Source organism: Ixodes scapularis, unplaced genomic scaffold (assembly GCF_016920785.2).
Source record: "Ixodes scapularis isolate PalLabHiFi unplaced genomic scaffold, ASM1692078v2 PGA_scaffold2__306_contigs__length_199485367, whole genome shotgun sequence".
Taxonomy (NCBI): domain Eukaryota; kingdom Metazoa; phylum Arthropoda; class Arachnida; order Ixodida; family Ixodidae; genus Ixodes; species Ixodes scapularis.
The window spans coordinates 159,025,391-159,053,302 of record NW_024609857.1 but is presented as its reverse complement, the minus strand read 5'-3'; the positions used below and the strand labels follow the sequence as shown (position 1 = coordinate 159,053,302).

The 27,912-nt window shown below is 43.1% G+C and overlaps 1 protein-coding gene across 1 annotated transcript in view; it reads left to right on the top strand.

The window, feature by feature from the left end:
• Nucleotides 1-27,912, top strand: part of LOC8029621 (protein NEDD1) — a 53,595-nt gene that overhangs the window by 24,036 nt on the left and 1,647 nt on the right. Inside the window, exons 9-14 of the mRNA XM_029992715.4 lie at nt 1,115-1,159; nt 4,876-4,940; nt 7,348-7,420; nt 11,324-11,389; nt 13,112-13,269; nt 21,096-21,209. Coding sequence (XP_029848575.2) covers nt 1,115-1,159; nt 4,876-4,940; nt 7,348-7,420; nt 11,324-11,389; nt 13,112-13,269; nt 21,096-21,209 — 521 coding nt within the window. The remainder of the gene's footprint in view (nt 1-1,114; nt 1,160-4,875; nt 4,941-7,347; nt 7,421-11,323; nt 11,390-13,111; nt 13,270-21,095; nt 21,210-27,912) is intronic.

Here is a 27,912-nt window from a genome sequence, read left to right as displayed (position 1 = left end):
GCCGCAGCTTCCCATCTTGCCCAGGCGTTACCAGGGAGCACTGCTCAGACGGGGAGCGAGGCTGGCGAGGCGGCAAACGCTCGTTCTCTCTTGCTCTCTCTTTCATCTGTCCTTCTCTTTCTCTGGCACGAGGTGCACCCGCATGCATGCTGCACTTCTAGTTTCTGTTCTGCTCGATTGCGTGAACCGTGGTTTTTCGGAGTATGTGCACTCTGAGCCCATTGACGACGGTCATGGCATCGCGAAAAAGGAAGGCATTCTCTTTTAAAGGGAAGTTTGATATACTTCAGACGGTGGATCGCAATCCCAGCCGGAAGAGATCTGACATCGCAAGAGACCTCGGACTCGCACAATCAACTTTGAACAGCATCATCGCCAAACGAAAGGAGATCGAGACGAAAGGTTCTTTTTATCAACCAGGCTTTAAACAGGCTCGGGGGGCAAAACACGCAAAATTGGATTGTCCGAGTCCTCCACAGTTCTGTAAATACACATAAAATAAACCCTTGTATAAGAGCTGCTTTCTATCTCGTGTAGAGCCCCCCTAAGTGCATTATCGGTTGTTGCATTTTCCCAGATGTGTTTTTTTCCCGCGGTCCTTTGAAAAACGTATCAATGAGGTTCTACTGTATATGTCCCGCACAACTTGTGCCTTAAATTGTTCTCCGTTTCGCATTAAGTCAGGCCGGAGCCAACTCTACGATTTGGCGGAGCCAAGAAACAGCACCAAATGTGCTTGCGAAAAAGGAAGCCCGGTATCGCACCACACTCACCGTGCGCGTTTAGTTTAGCCAGCACAAGCAGAAAGGCAGCAAGAGAACCGTGGCGACACTCTTTCGTCGCCGCTTGGCCGGCTCTGTCGGATTGGAGCATTGGCTGCGGTCGGTGACGTGGAGTAGAGCAGCCAATCTCCGAAATTTTGGGCACTTATTGCGCGCCTTCGTTCTTAATTTCAAACTTCGTTTTGCGTGGCCTCTGGTACAAAACGAGTCGGATGAAGACTAGCACTATTTTCACTTTTAGACTCGCTCGTTTGGTTCTGTAAATGCGTTCGAGTATGTGCTAGCCAGACGAGCCCTTTCTGCCTTTGTAATGACTGCCTCATCTGTTGCAGTTCCCCCGGAGATGTCCTGTTCCAACACCCCGGCCCTGAACCGCCGTAAGCGTTGAGTCGTCGGTTTGCAGCTCAATTTCGGGGCCTGTCCTCCGGGACTTCCGTTTTCCCGCAGTCTTTCTGCTTGCCTTTTCTTCGCGGGATAGCATTTATTGGAGGCTAGAGAAAGCGTCGCTGGTTGCAGTTCGAGTTTCTTCTCTTTAAATGGGGTGGTAAGGGAGGGAGCTCAATCACTTTACGCTCTGGAGTTTTCGGAAATAACAGTCGAGCATAAAATTCTTCCAGCAGCGAAATGATGCAGTGGGGATCTGATAGTTTCAGCTTAAAACTTCCAGCCAAGTCACCAAGACTTTGCTGGATGACTCAATGCCTGATGACCTCTGGAGTTTGGTTACTACGGTAGACGTTTTCATTTATTATGCTACGCCACACCACGCAGAGGAACGGCTGCGAACCTTAATGAGTGGTAGACGTTAATTCCATCCATCCATCTATCGTGAGAATTCAATGACTTTCTCTGCATTCTGTGTGTCACTGACCTTTTACAGTTTGCCAGTTGTTAAATGGTATGTTTGGATGTGCCGTGGCAAACCTAGTGTAACTTCTATCTTCTTGGTTATACTGTCTTGCCTCGTATACTGCAGCAGATGCAACGAGCCGTCGCGAGTCAATCTAATGCCGCTCAGGTGTCACGTGATCTGGATGGGCATCGTACTGACATGCGTTCGTGCATCACTACTGCATGATGCACGTTGAAGTTCCCAGGCTAGCACCCGTACCGCGGTGGCTAAATTTCTCATCTACAGTGTAACCAGTGTTGCCATGCCTGAGAGGCAGACAGACCTTATGCTGTCTAAACACGAACGTCTAATTTGCTTTCTTTGTGCGAGTGTCCCGTGACACAGCAACGTGTGGAGTGCTTAGTTGCGCCATGCGTTCGCAGCTCTGGATTGACTAGGACGGCACCCACTGCAGTTTATCGTAAGGTGAAATGGATTACAGGGAACGTTATGACCTGCGCACGGCTGGCCACATAGGCAGCGTGCGCGTAGCCTGACGGTTATTGTGCTTGCCTTCCACATGAAAAGCCAGGGTTCGCCTGGGAGCGACGCATCTTTTATTTATTCTTTCAATTTAGAGTTCTTGTAAATTCAAGAACCCTGTTGCTTGTTCGAGGTCCGAATGTTCTGTGCGCTGAACCTTTTACGGCGATTGTTCCAGAAGCCCACGCGTGTACATAAGGGGCTCCGCGTGGCAAGCGGCAGTCAGTCTCGCCCCAGCGTTCGATCCTGCTGTTGCACCGCGATCGACGCTTGCGACGCTAACCTTGTTTTATTTTGTTTTGGGCAAAAGTTCGCCCCCATTAAACCTTTAGTTTGTCACGTTATTTGGCGCCTGATCATTTGTCATTCGTGACAATATGTTTGAAACTGAGGGCTAACATTTCGCTTTGTTGCATTAAACATTGCCAATTTGCAAAAAGCAACATTATTCAGGAACTTTTTTAATAGTTAAAGGGGCGATGCAACAATTTTTGTATTTTGCGCAAATACCGCTTAAAACGGATCCCTGACGTCAATGACCTGTGAGATACCCGTTGGTCTTTCACCACACTCAATCAGTCGCAAAAAAAAAAAAAAAAAAAAAAAAATGAGCAGAGTTCATCTTTTTAACTCTCAGCCAGAACAAGCGGGCCACGTGATCTGGACCCGATTATATGCCGCCAATGTTGATCATAGCCATGCACTGGGGTTGGCAAGGCGCAGGACACGCGCTGAGTTCCATACATTGTTATGGTTCGGCTGTTGTTGTCATTGCAGCGACTGGACACAGGACACTACCCAAATGCTTCTCGAGCTATCGATTATCACGAGCCCAAATCGAGTGTCCACGCCATGCACGGATCCAATCTATGAGCCGCATTCAAATATCGTCACTGGGCGGTACTGATACCGCCCAGCTACGTCAACAGGTTTTGCGAAGGAGAGATTGAATGAAAACACTCGGTTCTGTCCTCGAAATTACAGCGCAACAAAGGAGTTTCTTGGTCAGTGGCGTTGCGTGCGAGTATCCTTGAGTGCCACTAGTGCCAGTAAGCTCGTGTAAATTGAAAAACATTCCGATTGAATATCGTTGCACCGCCCCCTTAAAGTAAAAACCACTGAGATGTTGTTTTTTTCCTAGCCATTCAAAAATATGCTTTTTAGTGTAGAAGTTTCAGGCCAATTTCTAATATATGTCTACTGAATAATTGAACAAATCGGCTGTGATATGTGCTAACTCGGTTAAGGGATGCTGAACCTAAATTTGAATTTTACAAAATAAGATAGCAGGAGTGTTCAACGGGGCACCACAAACCCTAAAACACCACTCATGAAGCGATATCTCGAAAGGATGGCCGTGTTTTTGTAAAATAAGGATGCGATCGAGTGAGAATCGCGACAACGCACTTCCTGCAGAATTGTTGAGGAGGGGAAATGGCCTTGGGGGCTTCCTTCCCTCTTCGCGTCCTCGCGGACTCAAAGTGAGAAGAGGAAAAAACGAGAAACTCTTCATCACGGGCGTTTTTTGGCCTTATTCAAGCGCGCTCTTCTTTCACAAACATACGACCATCCGTTGGAGATATTGCTTTAATGAGTGATGCTTTCGGGTTTGTAGCGCCCCGCCTAGCGCTTCCGCGTTGTTTTCTGAAATCAAAATTTATTTTCAGCATCCCTTTAAGCCGCGTCCGGACACAGCGGACAATATGGGCTATCCTAGCCAATCCCGCTCTGTGGATGTAGCCCGTAATATGCTTTCTCCACGTCGCTGTGCCCGCTCTCCAAGGTCAGGTGACACTCGCGCGACCTTAGATTGGCTCCGATGGCTCGTAGCATCCGCTGCGCTCGGACGTAAGGTAAAACTGAGCATAGTGAAATAAACATTACGTTAAAGGGACCATGAAATGATTTTTCAGCTTTTTCCTAATAAAGATCCCAATTCATCTTTAAGGCTCATAGAACCCGGAGCAGGAATCTGTCTTTGTTTTATTGCCTCCAGTTTTGCGCAAAAAGATGAAGAGACTCATCTGCTTTCTTTCTCGACCCGATCGGACTCGGCCACCAACATGTGAAATCGCGTGGTTGCGACGTAAAGAATGCCTTTCTACCGGAAACGAATATTCTCAGCGAGGAAGCTGTGGTTGACCGGGGCGCTACATCACATGGACGTATGCGCTCGTCGACAATCAATCCATCAAAGAACATTTCGCATTCATGCTTAATCAGTGCCTTGACAGCACTTGTCATTGCTTGCGAAGGACAAGTTGGATGACATGCTTAAGGACGGTGGAAGCTTACAATTGTCGTACCGGTGCCCGCGCACTTGGTGGCTATGTGATTCCTTATTCTGCTTTGAGTTGAGGAGGAAAGCTGAGGGGGAAGGAGTTGAAAACTCATTTCGTGGTCGCTTTAATAGGATATTTAAAGTACTTGAAATGAAATGTGTTGCAAGTCCTCCGCCACCGTTGCAAGATTTTCTTTGCATTTTGGTTTAAAGTTAGTTTAAAAATGGCCACCACAAAACGAACAAGTATTTGGGCAAAACATTCCGGCTAAATACTAATAAAAAAAAAAGTAACTACCACTGTTAATTTTTTTCTTTTTTTTTAGAGATTTGAGGAGGTTGGGTTACCTTGTCGTGCAGTTTGGTGTAAATTACCCAATTTTGTTTGCTTTATTGCCATCTTGGAGTGAGGGGTATATCAAGACGCCCTCTTACAGGCCAGCCCCGAGCAAGTAACGGTGATTCTGTCGGCAGAGTGAGCGACAGGGGCGACGTTCTCGAGGTGAGGCAACACTTAACGTCATTATTTCTTGTACCCGGTGCATTCTCGGAATAAGTTGTGCAACTCGTGAAGCCATGTTGCAGTAGCGTGTTTTTATTTAATAGTCGAAAACCCAAATTTGGCCATTGTTGCCAAAAAGGTTACCCCTTTTTCTATTTTCCCAAAGACCTTTTTTTTCCCGGCAAACTTCAAATATTTCTTGAGAAATATTGCCGAATTTGTTCCAAAAGATTTCCTCATAGCCTCTTTCAAATTAAACTCTACTTGAAAAAAAAAAAAAAAAAAAAATTGGCTACCCTGTTTTGAAAACTGTTACTAGAAAATTTGAAGGCGCATTTTTTGCCCGTTTCAATGAAGACTAGTTCTCTTGCGTCCCGGTTATCGGCAGAGCTGGGCACGATATTTCAAAGAAGTGTCTTCGATACCAATATCTTATACTCTCAAAAATTGTATTTCCGAAATCGATACAAGATAGAGAACTGAAGTTGATTTCTGATACAGTCAAACTTCGATGTAACGAACTTCTATGTAACGAAACCCCCAATGTAATGAAGTAGACAACTTTTTCTAACCGCAAGTGTATGCATGCCATGTATTTTTTACCTCTATGTAACAAAGTCCCCGAAATTTCGATGTAACAAAGTTTCATGGACAATTCAGCACAAACTTTTGGGTCCCAAAAGAGATTTTGGGAAGCACACGCGCTGAAACGGGTCCCCGATAAAGCGCAAAGAGTGAAATGGGCCGATCAACTGGCCCATCTGGCCAAATGCCACCAGAGGACATGTAACGGCCACTAGAGGACACTAGAGCTGCCGCCGTTTCGTCCGTCGGCTTCATTCGCACTGTGTAGTTCGTTTCGAGGCCTAACTCTCGTTGTTTTGGTCAGCCGATGCGTTCTGCTTTTGAAGCCTAGCGACACTTTTTCGTGCATTAGTGCTCTAGCACTACGAGCTCCGGCAAGTGAAAGGTGTTGTCGTTGAGCAGAAAGCGAAGATCGTGCAAGCAGTCGCCAATGGTGAAAAAAAGAAAAATGTTGCGGCCCGGTTTGGAATTCCTCAGGTTTCGCTGTCGACGATTTTGAAGGCAAAGGAGACCATACTTGGCTCATTGAACGCGGCATAAGCGGTCAACGTAGATGACTGAAGCTGGCGGTCTATGAAGACGTCGACAAGGCTGCTTTTTAAATGGTTTATGTCTATCCGGGCACAGAACGTCCCCATAACTGGCGCTGTACCGCAGCAGAAAGCGAAACGGTTAACTTTGTGCACTTAGGAAACATTTGTAGAAACTTTCTTTAATGTTAGCCCCGAATTTCTATGTAGCGAAATTTCATATAACGAATTAAATTTTGAATTTTACCGACTTCGTTACATCGAAGTTTGACTGTACAGATACTCGATACTGTATCTTCGATATTTCATTGCATTACTAATATTGCCAATATTAATAAAGCTGGTAATAAGATTAGGTGAATTATGAAATTTATCTGTGGTTTCTACAATATTAATGCGATAGCATTATTAAGATACTAAAGATTTTCACCTATACGAGTATCCTGGTTCTTGGTGACAAAGTTTCCCCGCAAGCGGAAAAATTGACGTCACTACTTACGCACCAATTCATGTTCCCCGCTAAATTTAGCGGAAAAATTGATGTCACTACCTACGCACCAATTCATGTTCCCCGCTAAATTTAGCGAAAAAATTGACATCACGACCTATGAACCAATTCAGGTTCCGTATTAAATTTAGCGAAAGAATTGACGTTGCGACCTATGCTGCAAATTGCATTTTAAGCTCAAAGCGACCTCAGCTGCTCGCATGCACCGGCCCGAAAATGACTTTTGTTTGGAGGCCAGTGTCGCAGTAAGGTCAAAGTAGATGTCATTTTGTAAGCTTCACATTGGCTGGAAGAAGCTTGAAGAAAATGTACAACTGCCACATGCTCCTCATCCATTCCTTCACCCTCTGCTCACTGGGAAAGGTGTAAGAGAAAGAACAGGAGGGGGAAATGGACAGTATGGGATAAAGTGCAATCTGCGAGGTAGATTAAAGAAACATGTTTTTGGAATTGCAGTGTCTTTCTAGGCCAGGCTTAAGGTTCCGCAAGAGGGGAAGGACTGCGAGGGAGTGAGTTAAAATGTTGAGCTGCTGAAACGCTGTCAAAACTTGGGCGAGTTGGTTATGCATTAAGAGACCTTTTCTTGTCTCCGTCCTTCTTTATGCTGCTTTTAGTTTCTTCTTGCTGCAAGACGCTGGAAGAAAACAGTTCTTTCTTACAGGTTGTGTGGTTTCAGTTGTTGGCCTCGTGTAAAGTGGAGTGCAGAAATGCCTGGCAATATTTTGCAAGCTCCACTGTTTTTGGATGCCTTTAGCCGTTGTAACGGAGTTGCTCCCCTACACAGGAACACAGCGTGCCCAGCCCAGACTTCTTTGGAGCGTCTGGGCGCAGCAGCGGATCCTCCCACCACCAGTTCCGTGAGCAGCCTTCTTTCGTGCCATACTTTGTTTTATGTCAAGGCCGTCGCGGCGTGCCACGCCAGAGCAAGAGGGAAGGGGGGGGAGGGGTTGCGGAGGGAGGGAGGGGGGGGGGGGGGTGCAGCAGGCTACCGCCCCAGGTGCCGCTGACCCTAGTGACGCCACTGGGTGTACCCGTCTTTTTATCCATAGTTTGTTGTAAGTGGATTGATGTTTAGGGTGGACCTGACTAAAGATTGATGTTTTTTTTCGAAAGGGAGCGAGGTAAAAAGGTAAAAACAGGGCCTAAAACGAATTTTCTAGAAAAATTACTAATTTTGAATAGCAGATTTAGGTCTATCAACATCTGAAGAATATTTTCACAAAGTTCCATTCATTTCTGTAGCGCGGTTAACTTGCTGTCAGTTATTTTGAGAGCCTCTGTGTAATGCGCCGAGAAACTGTGGGGGAGGAGGGGACGAGAGCGCGTGGGGTTGTCAGGACGTTGAACTCTCATTGGAGTGATTAGTGGGTAGACCTAAAGCTAGCTGCCCTTGTCTCGGCTGCAGTCGTCACGCGTGTTAGAATGTGGAATGGGGGGCCGGCGTCCAGCGTCTGGCGCTCGCATTTGAATGCGTTCAACGAGTGCGGTGGAGACAAAGAGAGCTAGCTTTAGGTCTACCCACTATTCATTCCAATGAGAGGTCAACATCCCGATAACTCCACGCGCTCTCGTCCCCTCCTCCCCCGCAGTTTCTCGGCGCATTTAAAAGAGAAATATCTGGACACTTTAAAGCGAGGCACTGGTTCTAAAACGGTCTATTTTATTTTTGCAGCTATTCTAACGAAAATCACCGTGCATATGTGTTCCTTCTTCTTCAATTCAAATATGAAATCAGTTTTAAAATATCTCGATTAGTTTTCAGGTTATAAAAATAGAGCTGCCTAATTTGGTAATTTCTTACGGTTCGTTAAAACCATTTCCAACAAAAAAGATTTTTTTTATTAATGTAGATGCATAGCTAAAGTCCTGCCATGCATTATGAAGCTATTTATATTTTCACGAATTTACATTATTATATAAATATTGGCTAATTATGACAATTAGGACACTAATGAGGTCACATTAGTTATCATAAACTTTTTTTTTACTCTAAACTGTAAAAAGGTAGCTTTACTCCGTAGTTCAGTCCTTTGTGAATAAAATCGTATAAAAATTTTCAGAATGCTATAATAAAAACCTCATGAAAACCCCTGTAAAGGCATGTCGACAAAGAACACGAAGATGAGAAAATCGAAGTTAAAGTTTTGACATTGAACATAGAAAATTGTGTGAAGACCGATAAATAATAATTGCAATCAAGGTGTAATGTAAGTCTTCTTGAACAACTTGACATAAAAAATGATGTAATCCATTCATGGGAACATTAGAAAAAAAAAAAATGAAAGTAAAGAACAAGTGAAATGTTGGTAAAATCGTATTAAAGGGAAGTGGGTTCTCAAAAATATTTTGTGTTTATGTCTATCTGTGATTTTATGCGCAGGCATACAGTTTACTACGCTGATTCCATTACTGAAATCAGATTTCAGATATCTCTTCTTTGTCAAAAGTTATTAACAAAATAAAATATTAATTAGCAAATTTCAGGATGGTTTAAAAAAAAAAGCTTATTAAAATTTTAATGCAAAAAAGGTATCAATTGCTTCCTAAAGAAATGCCATACAAGCTAAAGCTATTTTATTTCTTTAGCACCATATAATCATGTAAAAATATTAAAGTGAGCAGAAGATATATAATAGAGGCATAAGAATGTCTAATGGAATGCCAGTTCTATATACCAAAAAATATCATAATAAAAATATCTTTTGCTTGCAGTCTAGTTCATTCCAAAGAAAATAGTAACAAATGTATGAAAATCGGTTGATCGTAAGTGAATTAAAAAGCCTACCAGGCCAGAGAATATGCAGAAAAAACAAAGCTAGGAAATTCGAAATTTAGGTATGCATAAGTAACAATGTTGAAGCTTTAGATGGGATGCCTTTAGTTTGAATTTCATACTAAAAATAAGAGACACGGGTAGGGAAAGCAGCCCGATATGCAAGAATTGAATAGCCCCGAGGGCTTTTTTTAGTTGTTTTTTTTCGCCTAGGCATCGGCAAAGTTGTCGAACACAAACTTGATCCAGTCGCGTCCACCAGCGGTAGAGCGACTTGGCGAAGTCTAAGGTTTTCGTTGATGCGGAGGTCTTCTTGTTCCAGGCACGTCTCCTCTTTCTATTTAGTCTCTGCGTGTTGACTTTCAAACTGGTGTCCCCAGCCATCGAAACTCGAAACGCGCAGAACGAAACAAAGAACAACGATGCAGGAAGGCAAATAAACGCAAAAAAGGAAAGCTAAACAAAGAGGAGGTATTAAAATATTTACACAAACAATGTAAAGAAGACAGGGAACATACGAAACACTAGGAAGCGCGAAGAAAACACTGAAAATATTGATATAGAAAGTGGAGAAATGTGAATGCTAACGTGCGTCTCGAACAACGGCGAAGCGAGCGGAAGCAGACGACGCGGGAGCCCGCGGAGCGCCATGCCAGGGAAGCCAGGAGAGGAGGTGCGCGTCTTGGTCAATGAGAGAGCTGTGCCTCGGAGGAGCGCGCGCTTTGCCCAATCAGCGCCTTTCTAGCGCTGGTGATGGCCTTTCGTCCAGCATCGATGACGCCACGGCCTTGAGGGTTATGCCGCTTTGGAGCGCGGGAAACCAGCTTTCGAACAAGACCAAGATGGCTGCAATCGGTTGAGCCGTTGCGGAGCTCAGACGGCGTGAACTTTGTTGACATTTCAGAGTTTAGGCTTCAAGTCGGGTCCGTCAACGCTTACGAATTGTAATTTTTTTTTTCTATTTAGAGATCTAATTGAGCATTTATATTTTGTGAGGAAATACTCTGGACTATATAGACCTCAGAATCGTGAATTTTGAAAAATGGCATTTGTGATTTTTTGATATTTTAAGACCCACGTCTCCCCTTAAATGCATTTTTCCCCATTTTGTTTTTCAGTATAAATTGCATTTTAGTTTATCATCTTAAAATAAATGGAAGGAAAGGTTCGTGCTTCGTTTTTTCTGACTGAAGTTTTATGTGAAATGCACTTGTGTATTTTTTTTTCTCGCTTTATTCATGTTTATAATCAAAAAACACTTCAAGACTATTTCTGGGACACAAAAAGCACAAAACTTGGCTGATTTTCTGGAGCAATGTTGCAAGATTAAATTAGTTTTTACAAAATCCTTTTCACAGTCACACTCTCCAGACATTCTGGTTTGTATCTAACAAAAATATTCCGAACGTTGTAGGTATTATTTTTCGAACGATAGATTGCCTAAGCAACGTTGGCATGTCCCTGATATGAACAATCCTAATTTCCTTTTGCACCAATAGTAGAGTACTGTAACCTTTTACTGGCACCCTTTACTACTAGCAGTCTACGCAGTTAATTTAATTAATTTTAAGCTAAGGGCAGAGACTCTTAAGTTCGACATTGTAGCCCTGTAATTTCTCAACATGTTCTGAGTCTTTCTCGCTAACCTTGGAAAGAGGTAAAAGTATCAATGTCGTCGATGAGATTTGTCCTCGCAAGGACCGTCTCTGATTTTTTAAGACTTTGGAATTTACAAAATTAACGTAGAGATTTGCCAAGGTCGTCCTGGGTCAAGCTTGGAAACGTCCGAGAAACAGAGAATGAGTTTATGGCAGACACCCCATCCAGAAACTCTTTTTATATTGCATGAGCATTGGTTTTGTTTGCATTTTTCTGTAAATTGACCTTTCTGTAGAAATAGTACATTGCTTTTTGGGGCATTAATTCTCACTGTTTTATGCCTTTCCCCCTGTTCGTGCAAATGATTGATGTTTTGTTGTAATGGCAGGTCTGAGTGACGTGATGCCTGTCTTCTCGGATTCCATGATGACATCGAGTTCTCTTTCCCCATCTGGCAAGTGGGCTCTACGCTTTCTCTTTCTTGACTTGTTTGAATCACAGAAAGCATTCTAGCGCTGGTTTTTCCTTTCAGCGGTGCTCTTAAGAACACCTGCATAGCACCCTCTTCCTAGTGTGCACTCATTGTCAAACTATATGAGCTTATGGTTTTTACATTTGTTTACTTCAAAACAGTTGGAAAAAGCCATACTAATTAGGGGTGTGCGAATACTCGAATATATGAATTCGAATCGAATAGCAAGTTCCCAAATAATTCGATTCGCGAATCGAATTCCTAGTATTCGGGCCCTCGAATATTCTATATATTCGGCCAAAGACGCGCGGTTGGCGCGGAGCTGACAAAAGAGCCCTTTTATCTCCCGATGTTAGTGCCGTGATGTTCGACAAACCATGCGAGAAAACCCCCTTGGTCCTACCACTCCACAAAAATTTAACGCACAGGTTAAAAAAAGAAAAGTAACGAATGCGACAAACTTTATAGCACGCAAATTTACTCATGATCATGACGTAATCTAACCTTGAACCACAACCAAAACATCAGATTTGCGCCACTTCCAGAGAGGAATGGTTTGGAGGCCGGAATTCCACAGCATGCCTAATTCTTTTCACGAGTAAAGCCCCTCATTTCAAACTGAAGCGCCGATGTAGACTACACTTGCCACACTCGCAGAAATCGGCGACTAAGATCACAAAAAAAACAAAAAAAACACGTTAACCACGCCGATAAAACCAGCCGAGTTGTCGTCGTTGTTCTTTTGGAACCGCAAGGAACGGAAAAATAGTGTGCCTAGATTTCAGAGGGTTTCCGATCGTTCGATAGCCGTGTTTGAATTACGTACTGTGAGAAGGTGACGAAAAGACGAAAGCGTTGATCAAGCAGGCGTCGTCACTCCTCCGTTTGCTCGCCTTCTTTCCACGCGACTACACAACACATGTGCACTTACGACCAATCTGCGCTGGAGTCGTCTCCGTGGTCTCAGTTTCACTTGCTCCCTCTTTTAAATCTAGGCTCTCTAAAACAGGATAGATAAACGGAGGAATGGATGCATAGCGGCAGTTGGACGGTGACTTGCGCCGCCTAACCACATGTTTTTTTTTCTTCAGATTGTATTGCTCACCCTGTTTACTTCAATTTAACAGCTATCTTTTATTTATAAAAAATAAAATCCCGGGTCCCCTTTTTCTCTTAAAATTGAGATCAAATATCTCAAAATGCAACTTTTCTGAGATATATAAATACGAAAAAAGGACATGTCACATCGCGCTTTTAACGAGAAAAAAAAAAGGCACGCGTGGCTGTAAATGGTTTTTTGTGATGTTTAGGGGTAAATAGATTATGTTTGCGCCATAAAATTGGATCTTTAGTGCCCAACATCCATGAGCAGCTGCTTTTTTTTTTCACCAGAACTTGTATACATTTTAGCTTTTGTTTTGTATGAGATGGCATATTCTGCACCAGGCGCATACTCTGCACATATAATAATCTCCTTCACAGCACACTTTGAAAAATTTCTACGAATAAAATCACTATTTGATATTCAATTCAATATTCGGCTTTTTTTCTTAATTCGATTCGGTATTCGATTTGATAACCACTATTCGGTATTCGCACACCCCTAGTTACGAGTGACAAAACGAGCGGCACGTTTTATCACTGGCGTGCTACTTAAACAGTGGGGTTTCATTCGTCTCCCCCGTGACGTGGCCACGTTTGCAGGCACGCAGAACGACAGCGTCTTTGATAGAAGTTCCGAGCTTCACCAGGAGCAACAGGAGAGTCCCGCCAACGGTGCCGCCACACGGCCGCCGCCCGTAGCCCCACTGCCGCCGCACGAAGGAGGCCGGCTGCCAGACGACGGCCCTCAGCGTGAAGAGGTGAAGGGGGCTCAAGAGAAGACCTACGGCCCGTAATGGGGACCCAAAGCAACTTCCGAGCACTATTTGGCCGTAAAAAAGAAATTGTACAGACAGACCAATGAATGGAGTGGAAACTTTTCACAAAAAAAGTTTTCAGAAAAAGAATGTAAACTTAAAGGAAACCCGTGTTTTCTTTCTATGCACGGGGAGGAAAACGGCCAAAACTGTCCGGCTGATGCTGCCATTTGCAGACTGCGCGACATAAAGCAAAAAAGTGAAAGCTGCTTTGAGATGAAAAACTGAAAGCAGATTCGAGCTTGAGTGGCATCATCTGCAAGTGGCAGCATCAGCGAGACGATTTTTGCCGTTTTTCCCCTTGTGCATAAAAAAAAACAAAGCAAAAGAACTAGTTTTTTCTGAAACATACACTCGTATAAATGCGCTGCCTTAAGACGCCTTTGGGAAAAGTTTCAATCTTCATTGATTCATTGGTTTATTTGTACAAAGTATTTTTTTACATCTGAATGGTCTAACGTTTTGTACACATACATACTAGCTTGCGCTGACTTCACCTGGCCTGACATAATGAGGGAAAGGGCACATGAGAGGGTAGCTTTCCTAAATTAATGAGACGCTTCTGGCCACCATAAAGAGGGGAGGACTCGCGTCACGTGCAAGCTATGTATATCAGGGTGTCTAGCGACCGGGAATTGTCAGGGAAATTTTAATTACCGGAAAAAATCAAGGAATTGTCAGGGATATTGTCAAAAAGCGAGCCCAGTCAGGGAAAATGAGCCAGAAACGCCATCGAGTGCCCTGAGCAAAGACTTGAGGACTTGGGGACAGAAAAATAGGCAATAAATTCTGCTTAGAGCGGAGCACGGGCTCTACTTACCCTATGTATAGTCTGCTACACAATTCAAAGGGAACAGCTGACAAATCCAGAGCAAGGCTTGGGTTGGATTGGTGTGGATTGAGGGCTCGACACTAGGCTAGATCCAGTTATAGCTACTAGATTTAGTAACAAATTGGAAAGCCACAGACCCCAATCCAGTTCAAGCCTTAAGCCGAAAGTATCCAAAAGCGGCAAGAAAGTGCTTGTTTAATCTGGACTGGACGAAATAGAATATTTTAAAATATGCAAGTTAGATTAAGCCCGTGCAAAGTAATCTTCACAATGCTCAATGCTCAATGCCTTGTGTTGTAATGGTCTTGTATATTTAACTGCCTCTACAGTGGTCAGGGAATTTCACCTGAAATTGTCAGGGAAAACCTGGAAAAGTCAGGGAAATTCAAGATAATAATTTGCTAGACACCGTGTATATATAGAGTGTTTGACTTTAATTCAAATTGATCTTTCTAAAAAAGTGGTTGGTGACTGGTAGATAGTCTTCATTGCATGTGTATTGGATACAGTGGATATTAGATGAGAGCACAACCGTCACAGTTTGTAGCCTGATCAACAAATATCTGTTTAAACCATTCTTTAATTAATGGCTTGATGGATCATGTTGCAGTTGGTTTTGTTTGAATTAATTGTCAGAGGCTAGATTAATTTAAACCATTCGTTAAAAGGTGGAGGGTTTGGGGATATTCATTGATCGGTTCTTGCATCTCTGCCGCCCGATTTTGAAATTGGATGCAGAAAGAGTGTCGGATGTTCTTTCACAAAATTATGCTTAGGAGTATGACAAAGTGGTTACTGGCGCCTCGTCACCATCTTGACGGCCTTTCCTTGGGGGATGTGCCAAGGGCGCACTGCCCAGAATGTGATGAGGTGCCAGAAACTCCTTCTCTACGCACTCCTCTACGCACGAGTGTGGAAAGGGCGTGCTTTGCTTTTTACAGGGGAGCTGTTAAGGGCTAGTTTCCCCAGGATCGTTTCCCCTGCAAAGAAATGTTGACACAAAACTCTGGACAGCTACCGCCATGTATGAGTGACGGCGGCAACCAGACAATCAGCTTGCCGGCCTTGCTCATAGATGGCGACAACCTTTCCAGCCTTTCCACTCTCGTTTTCACCAGAGTGGAAAGGCTGAATTTCTTCATGCGTCGTCCAGATGTCGTCCTCGAGGTCGTCTTAGAAGTCGTCCTTGAGGTTGTCCTAGACGTCTTCTTTGAGGTTGTCCTAGACGTCGTCCTTGAGGTTGTCCTAGACGTCTTCTTTGAGGTTGTCCTAGACGTCGTCCTTGAGGTCGTCCTGGAAGTTGTCCTTGAGGTCGTCCTCGAGGTTGTCCTCGAGGTCGTCCTAGAAGTCATTCTTTAAGTCATCCTCGAGGTCGTCCCAGAATTCGTCCTAGGCGTTGTCTTCAAAGTCGTCCTTGAGGTTGTTTTAGACGTTGTCCTTGAGGTTGTTTTAGACGTCCTTGAGGTCGTTTTAGACGTCGTCCTTGAGGTCGTTTTAGACGTCGTCCTTGAGGTCGTTTTAGACGTCGTCCTTGAGGTCGTTTTAGACGTCGTCCTTGAGGTCGTTTTAGACGTCGTCCTTGAGGTCGTTTTAGGCGTCGTCCTTGAGGTCGTTTTAGACGTCGTCCTTGAGGTCGTTTTAGACGTCGTCCTTGAGGTCGTTTTAGACGTCGTCCTTCAAATCGTCCTAAACGTCGTCCCTGAGGTCATCCTTGAGGTCGTCTAGATGTCGTCCCTGAGGTCGTCCTCTAGGTGGCGTCCTCGAGGTCGTCTGGAAGTCATCCTTGGGTGTCGTCCTTGAGGTCGTACAAGAAGTCGTCCTTGAGGTCGTCTGACCATAGTACAGCTTCGTTGGTCTTCCTTCTTCACCAGAGTGGAAAGGCTGAAAGTTTTTTTTGCACAGATTTCTGGAATCGGGAGACAAAAACCCCGATAAAACTGATCAGTGACTGTCTCAAAGCTTGTTAGATTTTGTAAAATTTTCCAATTGGCTTAGCCTTTAGGTTTTTTTATTTCTGTCGGTACTGCAATTGCAACATGACCCATCAAACCAGAATAATAATGATCCTTATGTTAAGGCGCCTAGAAACAATGGCGATGTTTTTTTTATTTGTGCATCTCCACTAAAACACTAAGAGCAAGAAAGGAAAAGAAACATAATCACTCTTAATATGACCTACTTGGATCGACAAAAGCAAGCTGTCTTCTAGGGACGAAGGCGGCATGAAAACGACTCGTTGAAACGTCCCAAGCCTGGTAGGCTCTTTGTCCGTCGTTGAACTTTCAGACACGCTTATGCAAGTTAATACAAAATGCAGAAATGATGTTTAGTTCGAAACTACTGAATCGCTGAACAAGGGGGAGAAATGGGCCGATACAGAAATGTTTAGAACTAGAGTTGCAATACAGCGACTGTAACCGAGAAAGGGACAACCTGTTGCATGGTGAACGAATATCAAAACAAACAAAAAGATGTCTGGTAGAGTAAAGATGTACATGAAAACTAATTTTGCGGAAGAGTCGAGCCAGGCCAGTACCACTATTTGAATCTTGTGTAGAAACAGTAAGTTACAAACCTCCCTTCTCTTAGACACAAGCAGAAGAGATAACTTTTGCAGTAGGTATGAGGGTTGGGCAAATATTCTAATTTACCCTAGTAGTAGTTTTGAATAACATGCTCCGATATTTGCCTCGAGATGAACTGCAGTATTCATACTTATCAAAGTGTTGATTGCGGCAGGCTAGCCCTTTTGAGCTTCTTGCAGAGAACTGTTGCACTGCAAAGCAATACCCGCGGGGCTAGCTTTGCCAGAGCGTAGCCGCGCGTTTAGCGAAAAAAGAGCGCCTTCAATGCTGGATGGTGTGTTTAAAAAGAAACTGAGACTTTGCAAATACTTTTATCTACATTGCAGTAAAATGTTCAAAAGGAAATTGTGAGTATTATATGAGTGTTAGGCAGCCATGTCTTGATAATCTGCATTAATCATTCATGCTTATTTTTTTTACCCTAATTTGAAACAAGAAAGGATATTTGCACATAGCAAGAAGAGGTATAAATCTCAATTATTTTATGTCAAATTCGTTGTGTACTTGCCACCCCATGTGGACAGTAGAGTTTTTGAGGCTGCAGTTCATAAACATACATAGTTATATTAAAGGAGCTGTGCAATAATTTCAGGGCTTTGCTTAAGGGGGGACATGGCCTGGGAGGGTCAACTTTTGAACCATTGTCTCAAAGTGATTCAAACTTTCAGGGTGAATTGAACCCCATTAGGATTGATGACATCTAAAGTTTCAGCCTTATAGGCCAATTCTACTGCATACTATGCTTAGCAAGCTCCAGAAAAAAGTTACTTTATTAGGAAATGTATTTAAGAAAAATAATAATTGAAATCCACAAAATGTTTAGTTTAATGTGAAGTAGAATACCCATAGTGCAAGTTAAGGTAAAAATTAACTGTAGAAAATGTGATTCTAGCGAAAAACAATAACACCCAAAAAGAGCGAACGATTTTAACAAATTTGTGAGTTTTAAAATATTCAGTTTTTGTCATGAAGAATTTAGCATTTTCAGATTATGAGTACCTTAACTTGTTCCTCAGGAAATTTGAGTCAAGGACAACACTGAATGAAATCTTTACACTTTCAAAATGTCCAATGATACATTTCCTCATACCACATTTCCTGCCAAAAAGTGAAACTGAGAAAAATGCATTTGAAGTTTCAACTTTAGGTTTCTTTATTTTTTATGAGTCCGAGGTAGGCAAAATTCACCTGGAGCATTGTTAGCACCTTCGTCTTTGAGCATCTGTTGTTCCCCTGGCAATAGCTACCAGTTTGTGTTGTTTGTAGGCATGCTAACTTTTGTAGCAGGCATTCCCTGACAGATAAGCTGAGAGGAACTAAGAGGCAAATCACACTGAGAAAGAGCAGCAAAGCAGGAATAGGATCTGAAGTGGAAGGTACTGTAAAGGGGCGTTAATGACGACGACAAAATATGACGTCACCGGGAGGGACCAACCATAAACCCTGTTTCAGGTGTCAACCAATAAAATTGCTCATACCAAATTTTCAGGATTTTTTCTTTTTGGATGTATTGGGTCCCCCTGGCCCTTGATACTTGTAAACTTCGAAAGCTTCTACGAGCTAGATCTAGAGTAAATGGCACTTCCAATGAGGGTGAGATGTTCTGGCTAGGTTAAACGAGTATGAAGCAGTGCTAAATAAAAAACACAAAAAACTTGCTTCCTGCTGACTTGGAGGGCTGCCGACATGTCGAAAATAATTTATTCTGAGATAAATCCTGCATGTTTTTAAATGAAAGTTTCTGAAACCATTCTTTGGAAGTTAATAAGCATAAACATATCATTTTTGAAAAAAACGTTTTTTTCTGAAAATTTTGAATTCCGAGGCCATGTCCCCCCTTAAATAAATGTGTAAGTTGATGCCTGACACTTCTGAAGTGAACTACAGAAAACAGATTTTGCCTGGATACCTTAGTTTTTATTTTAAAAAATGAAAACTATGCAGGTTTTCGCCGCCTCTCAACTTCTACGTCGTCTTCCGGGTCACGTGCGCAGTGACGAGTTCTTTTTTTAAAACCATCAGTGAGCAGCGAGAACTCATCCGCTCGCGACCGCGTGACCACGTGCTGACGGGCGCCGCGCGAACAATATGGTGAAAGGAGGAAAGTTCCATCCGGGTCCGGCCATACCTGTCTGGCCCTGTCCCCCTCTCCCTTCGGCTTCTGGCGGCTGTTCGCGGTAGCAGATAGAGCTGATCGTTTTGTGGACCTAGGATAGATGGCGCCACTAAAACTCCGTATAATAAAAGTTTTGTCGGTGATACCAGGTTTTTGACGCATTTATATATATGTTGGAACGACAAGATTTATAGAAAAGTTACGTTTTATCGAGCAGGTATTCGCACAACTTGCTATCTTTCTACAAGTTTCCCCATGGACGTCATGCCGCGTGTTTCTCATGACCGCCGCTCGCGGCTGCAGGTCACGGAATATTCTAAGTTTTGCTTCGCTATTACGCGGCGGAATCGCAACATTTCGATGAAAGGTGTGTTTTCTGTCATTTGTGACAAGGTGAACAATATCAAAAGCAGATGCCAATTCTTTCAACGTTAAAATCGTTGCACAGCTCCTTTAAAAGTAACTGAGCTTAGAAGTGGACAAGTGGAAGTTTGGGAACAACCCTCACAAGTTCTCCTGGATTTTCATTTACACATGGTGCAACAGTAGTGAAATGCTTGGAAAAGTATTAGATATTTTTTTTGAAATTTTTTGGCCAAAGCTGCTATTTGTTTCAAACTCTCTGCGTAGTAGATATTTAGTCATGATAAAAATGCCACTCTAAATACCTATAATAGCTAAATACCTGTTTTCTTTTCCTTCAATTTAAAGTTTAATCTTTCCGTACTACAGCGTCGGGTCTTACATTATGATTCATTATCACCAGCCCACCTGCACACACACCATTTTTTTCACCATTATTCTAAATACTTGTTGTATGCACCTTTTTTCGTTTAGCCTTGTACCCAGCCACGTTGTCCCCATATCCGGTATGCGTTCCGAAAAAAAACAAGCGATTTCGACCCGGAAAAAAAGAAAAGTATGGAAAGGACATAACAAGAAGGAATGACGGTTGTTATTAAAATGTTAACATGTTCTACTGGTGAGGCGAGAGGAAAGCGACGTTTTCACGCATACCAGAAGTTCATGAAATCAAGATGGCGGCGCCCACGTAGAAAAGGCCTGTAGACAAATATTTTATAAATATGATAAATAAATTTTTTTTTTTTTTTCAGGAACACTTAGTTTTTTTGTTTTTTTAGCCATTTGCTATCAGAAACACAGGCCATGACCTGTGTCATGGCCTGTGCTTCTGATAGCAAATAGCTAACAAAAAGTAAATGTGTTCCCAAAAATTTTTCATCAGACACAAATTCAAGTTGTGACCTTGCTAAAGAGTGGAAAAGCTGAATGGGGTTCCTAAAATTTATAAACAAGGGTGATACAACTGCCAATATTCTCATCATGCCACCCACAACAAAAGAAACAATTCTTAAATGTTAAGGCACTATGAAGACACATGCCAAAATCTTTCACAAGAGAGATGTGCTTCACTGGCATTTCATTGAGATAACCAATAGCAGTATGATACCAACACAATAAGCACATAAGAGCACCGCAAATGAAAAAGTTAATGACCAAATTGTAGTTAATTTGTCCACTGATCGCGATGGTTAGCCCCCCATCTAGCATCCGCCAAGACTTGTACACGTGCAGTGAAGACGTTATCCAAGTACTGGTCCCATCCTTTTTTTTTCCAAAAATCAGTATGAATGCAAAATTGGACACCATGTATAAGTGGGAAGAGTACTCTATGTTCCTGTATTCTTTCGTATCTGGTAATAATGAATTTTTTTATTAACCCTTCGTCTGCTGAGGACCAGCCTTGCTCATTCAGTATTGTTTTCACTTCCTTAGCAATATTACGCTTCATTTTACCTGGCAGTGCTGTAGGGCTAGGGCTACAGTGCGGGCGTCTTGCTTTGAAATGACGCAGGGGCGACGTTGCCCGCCGCAAACAGGGTTTCAGTTTCGGCTTGTGGTAGGCTTGAAATAAAGATTGCGCGAAAAACATTAAACTTTTCTGGGAAGAGATGATGTAGAATCGTTTATTACTACTACCTCGGATTATACAATAATCAACCATTAACCCAAATTTCTCGGAATTCAACGTAGTTGCCTTCTAATTTTGTCCACTTCGCTTGCTTTGACCCTTATGTTTCGTTCCTTGTATGTGTTTGTTGGTTGTATTTTTTGTACAAACGTTTAGCCATTGAATTGAGGTGAACATGCTGTCATAAGAACCGGCCAATGGCGCCTGAAGGGTTCAAGGTGGCTAAAGCAATGTGTCATGCAGGTGGCAGCAGCCCTGTCGACGCTGAGAGGGGAGGTGGATGACGGCTTCGAGAACGTCCATCGGCACCTGAGCCACTACGAGTTCGTCACCACGAGGCGGCACCTTGCTTTCAGGGTGAGCCGACAACGCACGACGTGTCGGGGAAACATGGGTTCGTTGTGGGGATTTCAGCTAGTGGGCTGTTTGCATGGCCAAATTTAGGAACTCTTAGGAAAGTAGGCTCCAGCCTAGCAGGCAGATAGCTAAGGAATTGTCATTACCCTTTAAATGCCGAGCTACTTCTTTTCCCTTGCATGCTGAATGCAAATTTTGGACTGACTAGCAATGTAGCATGCTCCATGAAAAACATTTTTAAAGGGCACACAATTTTTATGGGCAAGAAGTATATTGACGTCTGCGTGGATCCAACCTACAGTAGGCTCGATAATTCAAACTCGGATATTTCATACTTCCGGTTAATTCAAACAAATTTAAAAATTTTGCTTGTCCCGCTATGTTTTTAATGTATTCATAAACCGTTTAATTCGAACAGCGTTTTCATGTAATTCACATTTGTTGAGTGCGCTTCTTTCCGAGCATTGGTGCACTGCAGAAAGGCAACATTGGTGCACGGTGAGAAGCACACTCAACGGGGCTCAAGCCGGGCACACGTGAGCTAGGAAATCGGGCACCAGACGGAAATTTCCACAGCAACTTGTCCGGACGCTATAACGTGGCGGCATGGCATAGGTTCGCGTCACAGCGTCCGTGCAAGTTGCTTTGAAAGCTGCTGCGCAATGCCCGTTTTCATGGCTGATGTGTCCCCTGCCTGATAGTTTACATTAGACTATACCTGTTTTCACCTCAAGAAGCATAGGAAAAAACGTCCGGCTTCTCGCGGATGATTACTAATTTTCACCTTTATGTGGAGATTTAAGATATATTTATTAGCATTTTAGAGTGGATACACGTTAACTTATCAAGGAGTACACGTTTCAAACGCCAAAAGCATCGCCTGTGCCTCCGACAACCAAATCTGGCGAGAACTATTTCGCGCGGCGTATGAACAATGCGCAAAACTTACTGTTTTCTTAAGGTAAAAACGGGTATACTTGGCCTGATAAACAAACCTAATCTTTTTTTTAGTTGTCACGTGATGTCAAACAGACCATGATAAACTACATTTCTGAGGGACAAATAAACTTGCGTCTTTTATTTCACAAATGTTTAATGCATGGCATACCTGCTTATGATCAGTAGGCCTATGTGGAGGAAATCATAAAATATATCTCTTGTATGTGTAGCCATTCATATGGGAAATCATAGTTTTATCTTGCATCTTATCCAAATGGATTTTTGATAATTCAAACAAAATTCATGGCTTCCTGAAGTTTGAGTTAATGAGTCTACTGTATGACATATTTCTTGTACAGTCAAGCGCCTTTAAAATGAATGCCTCTACTTCGAAAACGCCTGTTTAACCGAGTAAAATAAAGTCCCGACCAATCTCCTGTGTTTAATGTGTTTCTCCCTCTGCTACAACAAATTCCTGTTTTAACAAACATGTCTGTTTAACGAAGCAATTGCGTGACCCCACAAAGCAAGAACAACCAGTATTATGAATTTTCTAAGTTAAAAGTAATCGATTTTATATAAATTATTACTCTCAATTGATGTGTGTAGAGAACAGAAATACCGCAGCAGCGAAGACAGCTCAAGCCGCCGCCGGGTTTAGGTTTAAATAATTTGTCTGCACAACATTGTGTCTAGATGGCACTGTGTAGGTGACTGCATTACCGCATAGGAAGCCTGGACGCAGCAACGTAGTCACATAGAACCCTCTAGACATAAGGTTGCATGCTAAAAATTATTTGTACCCAAAACCAAGAATGCGTGGTGCAGTGGCAGCAAAAGCGGCACGACGAATGCGGCTCTGCCCCCGTTGTGCGCGCTCGTGGATGGTTTTGTTTTGCTCGCACCATTGATTATGCGCCACTCCGCACCAAAATGAGATTTCTTTCAACGCTCTGTCTGGGCAATGCGTGCACTCGTTTCCTTATCTTGCGTGTACGTCGGTGCGTTCGGGAGGACCCCCGCGTATGCAAAAGTATACGTATATATAAAAAGCATTTTCATGCTCAGTAGCAACCTTTTTATGCCGCTTTGGAATTTGTTCGACCGACGCTCGACCGACGCGCCAATCTTCGTTGGGATCCAAGATTCACAATCTTGCTCGATCCGAGTACCAAATTGTTCCGCCTTAGTGCGATGATATGTAGTCGAGAAAACGTATTCTGCGACTTTACCCGTGACGACAAATCTAAGCGAAATCGGTAGATCTAAGCAAAACAAGAAACGCACCCTGCTCCTTGTGCCGGACAGATGCGAAAAAGAGCTCGGTCGATTCTGCTGTGCTGCTAGGAAGCCACAATACTGCTACGGTAGTGCTTCCGCGGCTGGTACTTCCGCTCTTACGAGGGCAGTGCAGACGCTTGGACGAATGACACGTGGTGGCGCAAGCCGCTGCCCGATTTAGAAAAGGCCAAGTTCACAGTCGGCGAAGGCACCTCATTTGCCGCAAGATTGGGGGTCAGTGTCAGTTTATTGATTGTTGCCATTTATAGTTTGATTAGTCAGTTAAGTTTGTTGTGTAGGAGTTTGGACAGAGGGAAATAAGTCTAGAGCAAGGAGCGCCTGGTGTCTCGGCTATAGATGACAAGCTTTGCCAGTGGCGGTACTGGCAGTAGGACTGGTGCGACTGCTAGCCTTGTGTCCTTAAATTGTGTCACGTAGTAAATAAAGTAGACGAACACGTGCCAATGCAATTTTGATTAAGAATTTCGGTTCTGCAGTACGAACTTTCGCCCCATGTGCTCCAAGCAGCAATGTGCTAGCAGGATCGGCAACCGTTCTCCCTTTTCATGACCCGACTGTCAACGTACAAAGTACAAAACCTTGTTTCTGATGTCGCTCCTACTATATTTGGTGTTATACTTCCTAAAACACCTCGAATGTTGCACAGGTACGTCAACATGCGACGGCACAAATTCGGTTTCGTGCAATAGATTCTTCGCGCTCATTTACTACAACGAAGTTGTACTTCTACTACGAGAAGTTTCACCTGTCCCACGGACTTAGTTATAAACCTTTTCATCCCCCCTCACATGGGCGCTGCCATCTTGGGATCACGTGACGCGGCAGCCATTAGGTTGCTTCAACTTCTTGCTCCGCTCCCCCCCCCCCCCCCCCCCCGCATCTTGGCGGATGCGTTGTATTCGTGTTTTTCGTCGCGTTTCACCGCGCTTTCTTGCCTTCGGAAACTGTAGTCCGATACGTCTACTCGACGACTAAGACATTACGAGGGTTCAAAGGTCCTTGTGACAACTGAGGTTTGTTTCTTAATAGTGGCGGAACATTCACAATTCACAATAAGAAGCGCGTATATTTATATCACGCATTGATCGGAAGTCGTCAAAGTCAGCGCAAGGAGATTATCTGTATTTCCTGACAGTATCGTTCTTTGTATTCATAATATATAGAAAACAGTTTCTGTTGATTATGTGAGGAAACTCGTAGAGGAGATAGACAATGAACGTTTAATTTGTATTTTATCTGAAGCTAGGAATAATGGTACGTCAGCATCAGGCTATTTGTTTGTTCATAGTGTAGCACCTACATGTGTATGAGGTTCTCAATTTATTTTTATTTTTTTTGCGAAGTAAACATTTGGTTGGTCGGTTCACTTGTGAAGTTTAAAAAATTGTATACCGTGCTCGCTCCTGTTTCGACAGTAATTTAACTGATTTATTGATTATCTTTAGATAATCCATACCTGCCAACTCTTCCGAATTTTTCGTAAAATGTACGAATTGGGACTAATTTTATGATTTTACGAATTAGTGTCGTGATGTAGGCGAGTTGGTTCATGGTAACGGAAATAAACAGCGCGCAAAAAATACACAGGACGAAAGGAAGGTGTGAACGACACAAGCGCTGAACTCACAACTAAACATTTATTGAAAAAAACACGAACGAAATAAACTGCACTATCGCTTCAGCACGTGTCAAGATAGGTAATTTCTTTTTTGTGAAGAAAAACCAATGTTTGGCTGACGCATGCATCTTGCCCCGCTTTTGTTATTGCATACACTTCCAATAATTCTCTGGTAGTTTTATCTGTGCCCCTCCCGATGATGGTGATGTTATTGAATTGGGGCTGGCATTTACAGGCAGCACAATGCAGAGGCAAGTGACCCCCAGCGGTCGACCGGAGTGTCCAGTCATGCTCACGTGCCCTGTCATTAATGCATCGGCCAGTTTGGCCGATGTACACTCTTCCGCAGCTTAGTGGTATCTTGTAAACCACCCCCACCACACAATCAACATACTTGTTCCTGTGCCTTACGGCACATTGGCTCCTGCCCCTAGCCTTATCCGCAATTCTAGGGCAGAGTTGCGCCAACTTTCGTGGCGCCGAAAAAACAACAGGAACGTCAAACCGCCCGGCTACCTTTTTCAAATTGTGCGAGAGTTTGTGCATGTAGGGGAGTACCTGGGGCCTGGTTGCGGGTCTCTCTTTTTTCTGACTTGACCCTCCCTTAAGGGGAGACACTGCCCAGAAAAAAAAAATTTCTGCAAAAAAAGTTGATTTTGAAAAATAACATATTTACGTCCACCAACATCTAGAGAGTATTCCCAAAAAGTTTAATTAATTTTCACTGCATAGTTAATTTTTTATAAATTATTTTCTGTCTGCCAAAGCTAAAGAAAAGGTAGGGTTTAGAGCACTTTGAACACATTTTTCTCCGTTCCACTTTTTGGTATAAATTCCATTTTAGTCAATCTATTGTTTTATAATGGCAACACAGAGAAGGCTCGTTCTTCACTTTTCCTGACTGAAATTTAACAAGGAGTGCGGCTATGGAACTTTTTTGGCACTTTACGGGTGTCTTTTATAAAAAATGTTGACATTTTGTTGAAGACACAGAAGACCAAAAAGTTGACCAATTTTGCAGAAGAGAGAAGTTATAGAAATAAATTAGTTTTTAGAAAAAAATGTCCCATAGCCGCACCCTCTAGACATTCTTCTACATATCTAGCAAATAAAAATCTTGAATATTGGGATAGTTTTCTGACGATAGATTAACTAAACAATGTAGGCGTGTTGCTGATAGAAGCTACTCTAATTTCCTTCTCATTTAACCGACAGACCAGAAATTTTGTTATACACCCTCTAGCGTGACCACCAGCCTACCCTGCAAATTTAATTAATTTTAATACTAGAGTTCAAAAGTTGACCCCCCTAAGGGGTGTGTCCCCTTAATCTCTTTTAGCAACGTCTGCGCCACTGCCAGAATAACTGACTCTGGGAAGCCGGCATCCGTCAGCCGCTGTACCTGCATCTTAAAACTTTCTGACATTGAATGGTAGCAGGACTTTTCCAAGGTAGTCTGGAGGCAAGAGGACGCAATGCTCCTTTTTACTAGTTTAGAGTGGGCAAAATCATAAGGGAGAAGTCCCTTCTTAGAGCATGGTTGGTAAAGCCAACACACGTGACTTTCTTCAAAACCTAGTCTAAGGTCTAAAAATTGGAGGTGTGCCCCATCCTGTAGTTCATGGGTAAACCTTAGCCCCCCAGAGTGCTGAGCGAACACATCCAACACTGCTTTTACAGTCCTGTCCTCAGGGGCACCTCGAGACCTTCTTGTGACTACTAGATAATCGTCAACATATCTAAAAACTTTTTTAACACACTCCTCGTCTAAGTTTTCATTGATTGCCCGATCACATTTAGCCAGGAAAATGTCACAAAGTACCGGTGCCACACAAGAGCCAATGCAAATTCCTTCTTTTTGCACATAGTAGCCATCGTCATACATGATTAATGTCGACTGCAAATAAAACTTCAGTAGTTCCATAAAACTTCAGTAGTTCCATAATTTTACGAATCTTGCTTCAAATCTTACGAAAAATATATATATATATATTTTTTTTTGTAACTCCGTTGTTGGCGGTATCTTGCACCACCACAAGAGGACGATAGGTACCGTCCACATCAGCGTTGTGGTTTTTACTATCCGTCTATCCGGTAGCCACGGATTGAAAACCAATCCAAAGCTCAAAGCCTTTGTTTGTGTGTTCGGCGGTGCACGAGTGCAGGTTGGTTCGGCGTGTTCAGACGTTGTTGGGCCTCGTTGCTTCGGCCAGTTTCGAGGCGAGAAGTACGGCGTCTGTGTTTGTTGCACGTGTAACTGTAGCATTCTCCTGGTCACTGTGGCTTCGCGGCGCAATGCCGAACTCCAAACCTCGAAAAAGGTACTTTCAGGTGTTCCTGAAGTCCTACACGTCGAAATTTTCGTGCTTCGTGCCGCCCAAAAAGCGAGAGAAGTTTGGATGCTGTAGCACGTGCACGTGTGATGTAAGCGTTTTGCACGCTGGCCAGGCTGACATTAAGCTGCACATCGCTTTGCGTACCCCCCCCCCTCGCCGCGGCCGCGGGACTTTTTACGAATATGAAAGTCCGCAGGTTGGCAGGTATAGATAATCAGTTCAATCTGCCTAATTTCTTTTAACACAAAGGTCGGGACTTTCCGCGTAAGAAACTGCAACAGGCAACTTAACAGTAGCGAGTTTGAGAATTGCACAGACAAAGGGTAACGTCGTTTCTATTAGCAAATCCAAAACGCGGTTTGGGCTTGGCACAAGCGCAGAAATAATTTTTTTTGTGTATTGTTTCAATGTTTGCCCGGTCTGCAATATTTGACGCCGAAAAAAAAACAAAAAACGTCAGCATAACAATCACCCGAGTCCAGAATTGTCGATGGCGAATAGAGGTTTA